This window comes from Odontesthes bonariensis, chromosome 2 (assembly GCF_027942865.1).
Source record: "Odontesthes bonariensis isolate fOdoBon6 chromosome 2, fOdoBon6.hap1, whole genome shotgun sequence".
In the NCBI taxonomy this organism is placed as follows: Eukaryota; Metazoa; Chordata; class Actinopteri; order Atheriniformes; family Atherinopsidae; genus Odontesthes; species Odontesthes bonariensis.
This window is the reverse complement of record NC_134507.1, coordinates 42,441,716-42,450,540: the sequence shown is the minus strand read 5'-3', so window position 1 is coordinate 42,450,540 and position 8,825 is coordinate 42,441,716. Positions and strand designations below refer to the sequence as shown.

Here is an 8,825-nt window from a genome sequence, read left to right as displayed (position 1 = left end):
TTGAGGCTAAATTGACCTAAGAGTTGTTGTTTATTGAAGCTAAATTGACCTAAGAGTTGTTGTGTTTATTGAGGCTAAATTGACCTAAGAGTTGTTGTTTATTGAAGCTAAATTGACCTAAGAGTTGTTGTGTTTATTGAGGCTAAATTGATCTAAGAGTTGTTGTGTTTATTGAGGCTAAATTGACCTAAGAGCTTGTGAGATGTAACAGACTGGGGGAAGGAGGACTTATGGACCTTTAGTTTATTGTACCTGTACACCTCAGAGCTGAGTATGAATATAGATTTATGAATTACTTGATATATTCAAGCAATGGCCATTTGCAGACAGGGACTGTTTGTAGCAAATAAGGATGAAACTAATTTGATATACTTCAATGAAATCTGAAAACCCCTCTCTGTGTGTATGAATGTCAAAATGCCATATCGCCACCAGGGGCTGCTAGATACTTCCAATTGTTGGTAGATGTGACAATCATAAGAGGCTACTCTCGGGGAGGATTTGTATCATTTTGGTTGCAGACAGCAACCATTACAAGACACTGTTAACTTCTAGGAGCAGAATGAAGCAGTGTTTTTACAGTCAGAGTTTGAGAAATCTAGATGACTGATGATTTTGGACACATTTTTCAGCCACTCTGTAAGTAAAATGCTATGTATGTTTTGTAAATAGGCAGTACAGATTTTAAATCTCATTCAAGATTTGCATGAGGATAACTGATTAATGTGACAGGAATGTTGTCATTAGAAATTTAACATTTGAGTCATTCAAGCTTCAGTTTGACATTTTTTGAGTTAATAGCATTCATAAATTGTGATGCAAGATAGTTGATTCTGTAACAATATTCAATCCACCTTAAATTATTTGACAGGTTTTCATACTATTAATTTTAATGTTAATAATCTCTGTGTTGAATGATTGATGTGTGAATTAATTGTGCTTTTCATTTTTTGTTTGTGAAAGGTTTTCAGAATTTAACAAAGGGGCATTAGAAAAAGAGGAACATCTAGTCTGGCTACAATGTTTCTTTAGACAGTTATCGTGGTGAGTTTGACTTGAGGGCCATCCCTATGGTGGCCAGCCAGCATCTGACCATGGGCAATGGTTCGATAAAAGCCCCGCGGGCTGAGGAGAACAGCTGCCCGGCCTCCATGCCCTCAGACCCTCCTGGCCTGCACATAGACATCCTCAGGTTAGAATCAAACCATAATAATAAAAATAGTGTGCCCTCTGTTGACAACCTAGTACACCATGACCTGAATGTGGATGTGGTGCTACCTTTTTACATATAATGTAGTCCAAATATAGTACTTTAAAATGCATTGAATTGGATTGCGTTGCATTGCTGTATTAAATATATTCTGCTCTATATAAAAGGCTAGTGAATTGATTAATCAATTAACTAATCAACACCTGGAATACAGAACCATCCTTCAAACACTTGATTATTTCCATTTAGTCATACAAACTATGAACACCTGTAGTTTCAATGCTACAGACCCAGATCACAACTTAGTGCCAGTGTGGTTGGATTCTTGTCCTTAGTCCTTTAGAATTTGTCCGACCATCTTTCCTTAACCCCTTGATGTTTTACAATGACGTCAAGTAGAAGAGAACAATCGAAAGTCTTCTTTTTTTTTTTAACTACTCACCCGGACACCTAGTTACCACGAAGGACAAATTCTTCTTCTATCAAAATACAATAATTACCATTCTTCCTTAACTGCTACCATTTGGAGATACTATTAACTTAAGCCAGTTTATGGAAAAGTGTCTGGTTCGCATATCTTTCCTGCAGCTTTTCAAAAGATTGCTTTAGATTTGCTTTACTAGTGAATGGAAAATCAAGTTAGTGAGATGATGATCAAGACATAATGGTAATACGACTTTTGTTACTAAGCAGCAAAATGTATTTCTATGGAGAAGACCGCGGCATCAATTTAATCTGTTATGGCCATCACAATAGCATTCTGGAAATATGTACAGTAATAGCAATATTAGTCCACTCTCTTCTCTATGAAGTAGCTAAGGTTTGTACAAAACAATACACTAGACTTGTTGCTACTCACTTAGAATAAATTTTAAAAAGTCATTGTCTAAGTAGCCACATCTTGTGACTAAAGAAAACCTACTGATTGGAAAAACACCCTCTTAGATCGATAAATGCCGACATCTGTTCTGTTAGATTTTTCTATCTCAATAACTACAGTAACTTATTGGTTGGTCTGATATGCATGGTCAACCTCTCTCACTGCAAGTTTTCAATAATCTAATCTTCTAATTGTTGGCTGAGTTTATGTAGGATATTCAGGCTTTGTGAAGAATTCTATTTTAGTGTTTAGCGTGACTCAGCCAACTCTGATCTACAGGTTGCGAATCGTCCATCTAGAGACGGAGCTGGCATGTCGAAACCAAGAGTTTCATGCCCAGAAGCTTAAGCTGCAGCATCTTGAGAAGGAACTAGAGGCCAAGGTCTCCCAGGTTGAGAAGCTCCAGGATGCGATTTGTTACAACAAAAGCCTGGGACACCCTTCACCCGCCCTGTGCCACCATAATTGCCGCCAATTCAGTGTTATCAACCAAGGTCCCAGTCGCTTCCACAGGGTGGCTGTGGAAGTCCACCGCAGAGTCAAAGCAAAGGAAGGCGTGTCTGCTGAGCCCACTTCGGAGAACTTCTGTGGAGGATTCAGACCATCATACATCTCAACTGCAAAGGCCATTCGCAAAAAATCACAGTAGGTCGCAGAAACACCCTCCTCTGGTGACTTGAAATGTACTATACGGTACTTGTAAAGGTTAAAATACACTACATTGCCAAAAGTATTGTCTCATCTGCCTTTACACACATTTGAACTTAAGTGACATCCCATTCTTAATCCATTGGGTTTAATATGACGTTGGCCCACCCTTTGCAGCTATAACAGCTTCAACTCTTCTGGGCAAGCTTTCCACACAGTTTAGGAGTATGTTTATGGGAATTTTTTTACCATTCTTCCAGAAGCGCATTTGTGAGGTCAGACACTGATGTTGGACGAGACAGCCTGGCTCACAGTCTCCGATCTAAGTCATCCCAAAGGTGTTCTATCGGGTTGAGGTCAGGACTCTGTGCAGGCCAGTCAAGTTCTTCCACACCAAACTCGCTCATCCATGTCTTTATGGACCTTGCTTTGTGCACTGGTGTGCAGTCATGTTGGAACAGGAAGAGGCCACCCATAACAACAACTCCCCACCATAATCCCCCTCCACCAAACTTTACACTTTTCAAGTTTCAAAGATTGTATGGTCATATGCACAGCAGAAACATGTTTACATGTACAATGAAAAACCTACTTTGCTGTCTGCAAGAATGCCAGTGAAAGTAGTAAAAAATACAATACAAATACAAATAAACAAAAGAAAAATAATAAATAGATATATACTGAATAGTGCAAATCAAATGTAAACAGGTTGTTGGTATTGCAAATGTAGACGTGTAGTAGTTCGCAATTTATTAGCTGTTATGGAGTCTGATGGTAGTGGGGAAAATAGAGTTCTTGAGCCTGGTGATCCTGCATTTCACACTTCTGTACCTCCGGCCTGAGGGGAGAAGTGTGAACAGTCCATGTTAGGGGTGGGTGGGGTCTTTGATTATGGAGGCAGCTCTCCTGTGGATTGTGGTTGTAGATGCTCTGCAAAGAGGGGAGTGCAGTCCTGATGGCCTGATGAAAGGCGTTTGGGGTCCATGACAGTGGCACTGCCGTACCACACAGTGATGCAGCTGGTCAAGATGCTCTCAACAATGCAGCTGTAGAAATTCCTGAGGATATCAGCCGACATTCCAAACTTCCTGAGCCTCCTCAGAAAATACAGCCACTGTTGAGCCTTTTTCAGCAGCTGTGTAGTGCTCATTGTCCAGGTGAGGTCCTCGCTGATGTGCACCCCCAGGTATTTGAAGGTGCTCACCCTCTCCACCGGAAGCTCTCGGATGAATAGTAGCTGATGTACAGACTGAGGCCTGCCAGTCAGAAAGTCCAGGAGCCAGTCACAGAGGGTGGGGTTCAGTTTATGGGTGAGCTTGTGGGGGATGACCGTGTTGAAGGCGGAGCTGTAATCAACAAGGAGCATCCTGATATAGGAGTCTTTGTTTTCTAGGTGGGAGAGGGAGTAGTGGAGGGCAGCAGCAACGGCGTCTGAGGTGGATCTGTCGGACCGGTAGGCATACTGCAGGGGGGTCCAGGGTGTCTGGCATGGTGCTTTGAATGTAGGCCAGCATCACTCTCTCAAAACGCATCATAATGATTGGACTGAGTACTACTGGTCTGTAGTCATTCAGGCAGGTGGGTGGGCTCTTCTTGGGGAGGGAGATGATGGTTGTGGTCTTGAAGCAGGAATGGACCGTGTTCTGGATGAGGGAGGGGTTGAAGATGGAGGTGAGAACATCTGCCAGTTTGTTGGCACATGTTCTGAGGGCCCGCCCAGGGATGTTGTTCGGCCTTGCGGGGTTGATCCTCTTCAGGGTTTTGAGTACCTGGACTGAGTATGCTATTGGTGCATTAGAAGCAGGGGGTTGAGTGGGCCAGGTGTGGTGACTTCTCCCTGTGATGTCGCTGGTGGTCTCGAAGCGGTTGTAGAAGCTGATGAGGTCATCAGGCAGGCTGTCTGAGGAGCTGATGATGCTGGTGGTGTTCCTGTATTCTGTGATCTGCTGCAGGCCTTGCCCTCCATCTCATTGCTAGATTTAAATGAAGTGGAGCGAGCACGCAGCATGCACGGTACCTGACTGTTGATCCAGGGCTTTTGGTTTGGGAACTTCTTCACTTGTATGGTGGGCACGATGTTGTCAACACAAGTGCTGATGTACCCAGTGACATACTCTGCATAGTTCTGTGTGCTGACAGAACAGTCCTCCAGTATGGCTGCAGCTTTGAACACATCCCAGTCTGTCTGGGCAAAACAGTCCTACAGGGTGCTCTCAGTCTCTGGTGTCCAAAGTTTAACCTGTTTGGTGACAGGGTTTGTTTGTTTGAGTCTCTGTCTGTAGGCTGGGTACAGGAACAGAGAGATGTGGTCTGAAAGTCCGAAGTGGGGGCGGAGTGCAGCTCTGTATGCAACACATATGTTGCGGTATAGTTGATCCAGCGTATTCTTGTCAATATCCACATGCTGATGATACTTAGGAAATACAGTCTTTAAGTTGCAGTGGTTGAGGTCACCGGCAACAATAAAAACTGCGTATGGATGAGCCGTCTCTAGTGCGCTTGGCACAATGCAGTCAGATAAGTACCGTTCTCTTGGCAACCGCCAAACCCAGACTCGTCCATCAGATTGCCAGATGTAGCGTGATTCGTAATTCCAGAGAACGCGTCCCCACTGCTCTAGAGTCCAGTGGTGGATGCGCTTTACATCACTGAATCCGACGCTTTGCATTGCACTTGGTGATGTATGGCTTGGATGCAGCTGCTCGGCCATGGAAACCCATTCCATGAAGCTCTCTACACGCTGTTCTTGAGCTAATCTGAAGGCCACATGAAGTTTGGAGGTCTGTAGCGATTGACTCCGCAGAAAGTTGGTGACCTCCGTGCAGTATGTCCCTCAGCATCCTCTGACCCCGCTCGGTAATTTTACATGGCCTACCACTTCGAGGCTGAGATACTGTCGTTCCCAATCGCTTCTACTTTGTTATAATATTACTGACAGTTGACTGTGGAATATTTAGCAGCAAGGAAATTTCCCTACTGGACTTGTAGCACAGGTGGCAACATTCCACGCTGGAATTCACTGAGCTCCTGAGAGCGACCCATTCTTTCACAAATGTTTGTAGAAGCAGTCTGCATGCCTAGGTGCTTGGATTTATACACCTGTGGTCATGAAAATGATTGGAACAACTGAATTGAATTATTGGGATGGGTGAGTAAATACTTATGGCAATATGGTGTAGCTTACAATGTGAAAATAGCATGACCATAATAAGCTCACTCCCAGTACTTGTTTGTTCTTTCTACATGCTCTTAAAGTCTTGCTTTAGTTCAGATAGATTATGCACTGGAAACCCAGATAACTGTTACATAAAGGAAAATGAACTACATAATTATATTAGGCCTTCTAATACTGTTGTTAAAGGTAAGTAGATTTATTGAGATCATTGGTAACTTTCACCAGTGCTGTTTCTGTGCTATGATGCACTCTGAATCCTGACTGAAACTCTACAAACAGATTAGTTCTGTGTAAATGATCACAAAGTTGAGCTGCAAATATTTTTCAAGAACTTTAGACAAAAAAAGGGAGATTGGATATAGGTCTATAATTAGCTAACACTTCTGGGGTCTAAAGCCTGATTCTTACTCGGCGCAAACGCGCAACTGTTCTGGCTCGAGAACCATTAATGACGTCATCGAAAGCACCAGCCCCTTCACAGTTCCTTCAGCTCATAAGCGCAGTTTGCGACGAGTATGCGTCACATTTGCAGTTCTCTCCAGACCAGCGGGCGTCACTGTTGAGGAAACAAGCTGAAAAGCATACGAAGAAAGCATACACAATGCCACCTGTGGTGTCACATCAGCAGAGGCTGGCACATCTGATGCGGAATGAATTTACTCTGGGTGTAGAACTGTATATGTATCTCAGAGCTAAAGCGGCTGCGGCAAAAACAGAAGAGAAGGTGGAATGTTCGCCCTTTGCAACAAGACAAACTTTGTCAAACGTTGTCCCAGTGTAACTTCATAGACGTGTCGTACAGATGTTTGTAGAGGCGCATCCTCTCGGTCACCGCGGTCTCTGCAGTGTTCATTTTTTCTTTTTCTTGGTCAGCTGTTTCCGGTTGAGCGCGCGCGAAGTCAGAAAAAAAGTTGTGTGCGCGCCCTTGCGACGCGCGAGGATTTTCTAGCTTGTGACGGGGGGCGTGGCGGAATTTTGGGTCACGTGACCGTTTGCGCCATTTGCGACCAGCTAGTAAGAGCGAGGTTGCGCCGAGTAAGAATCAGCCTTAAGGCCTTTTCAGAGACTTTGAGGCAGTTGTCACCACCTTGACATTTTCAAGTATTTCAACTAACTGTAAACATCTATGCAAAAGTGACACATATGGTTGTATTCTGAAAAGCCTAACAAAAAACAATATGAGAGTGAAGTGAATGTAATACAAACAAGTTTTATTTAAATTGAGGGTAAACACAACTGTACAAAAAAACAAGTTTTAGAGGTCTTCAAACAGTGCAAGAAAACACACTATAAATATATCTAGCCAAGACTTTTGAAGGTTGAACCTTGTAAACAAAAGTGTTGGCTGCATAAAAGTAAAAAGTGCAGTCAGAAATGTTTTTTTGTTTTCACACAAACTGTAAAAAAGTTTTTGTAACTCCAGTCAGTGTCTCTGAGCGTTGAATACTAATTAGATGGGTGTGTAACACCCCTGATTCCCCCCCACCCCCCTGTCACTCTCCATGTGATAATTGTCTGTCACTGGCAGGACATTGCTGCCTTCCCCCACATGCTGGCTGAATGGGGCGTGCTCTCACCTGTGAATAGCCACTCAATCACCTGGTACTTTACATGTGAATAGCGATAGGTGTGGCCGAGGAAGCTGCTGCAGTCTGAGACAACAGAAAATCCAAAGATTTCTGTTCACTCTCTTTAAAAAGGGCCAGCTATATAATTTATTTTAAAATATATATATTTGAAAACTAGAAGTTTCAAGGTTTTTAATGGTGTCACTTATATGTTTGAATGACAAAAACTCACAGAGTTACAGATGTGTTTTTGGAGATGTGTCAAAAATGCCCACTGGTGGGCATTAGACCCCAGAGTGTTAAGTATAGGTTTAATTACAGCAACCTTGAAAGGCTGAGGTACAAACACAAATTGATCAAATCCAAAATGGAAGTATTGATTAAGTGGAAATTCTCTTTGAACAGTCTGGTTGGCATTGGGTCTAAAATACAAGTTGATGGTTTAGAAGAGACTATTGCTGTTAGCTCAGAGAGATCAACAGGGCAGAAACCGTCTAAATATAAATCGGGTTCTAAAGATACTTCTAAAGCTGCTCTACTTGATGATACATCACTGATAATAGTGGGAAGGATTCCATGAATCTTCTCTGTTAGAAACCAATTTACTGGTAAAGAAGCTCTTCTTACTGATTACCTTCCATTTCAGAGGGGCAACATTGTCCAGTGTTGTACGCATTGAAACTATAGTGCTGTCAATAAGAGTCAAGTTCAACGGGAGTAAAGTTAAGATGGCTGTCCTCTGTTGTTGCACATAGCAGTGAAGAAAATGATAATGAAATTAATTCTTTAAATTTGGTTGCAGCATTCTCTGATAGACGCCTACTAAAAATAAATTTGTTCTCAGATGCTGTATAGTCAAGTAATGTAAACTTAAAAGTTATCAAAAATTGATAAGACTGGGTTATGAGGGAATACTGTTAACCGTTCACTCTCAATGCCATAAGTCGGCTCAAGATCAAGGGAATGTGATGAAAAACTGAGATTCAAAAGAGCTCAAACTAATCTTGGGTCTGGGACTGGTTAGTAACCCTGATCTGAAAATAGCTGCCACTCCTCCTCCTCTGCCTGTGGTTCGAGGAACTTGAACATTTAAACAGTCAGAGGGAGTTGATTCATTAATGCTAACATGATCCTCCTGCTGCAGCCAGGTTTCTGTAAGACAAAATATATCAATATGATGATCACAAATCAACTCATTCACTAACAGAGACTTCGAAAGGAGAGATCTAAGATTCAGCAAACCACATTTAATAGTTTGATGTGTTTGTTCAGTTAAATTTTTTGTCTTAATTTTTTGGAGGTTTTCTGGATTTGCTCATCTCGTGTTTATTGATTTATTTAATT

General features: G+C 42.3%; 1 protein-coding gene across 4 annotated transcripts in view; it reads left to right on the top strand.

Annotated features, from left to right (window-relative positions):
- The first annotated feature begins 527 nt into the window (after positions 1-527).
- prkg2l (protein kinase cGMP-dependent 2, like) overlaps positions 528-8,825 on the top strand; it is a 67,907-nt gene continuing 59,609 nt past the window's right edge. For all 4 annotated transcript variants that reach the window (XM_075481894.1, XM_075481863.1, XM_075481875.1 and 1 more), the window contains exons 1-3: positions 528-639; positions 964-1,192; positions 2,370-2,735. In XM_075481894.1, the coding sequence (XP_075338009.1) occupies positions 1,071-1,192; positions 2,370-2,735 (488 nt within the window). In that variant the 5' untranslated portion in view covers positions 528-639; positions 964-1,070. The remainder of the gene's footprint in view (positions 640-963; positions 1,193-2,369; positions 2,736-8,825) is intronic.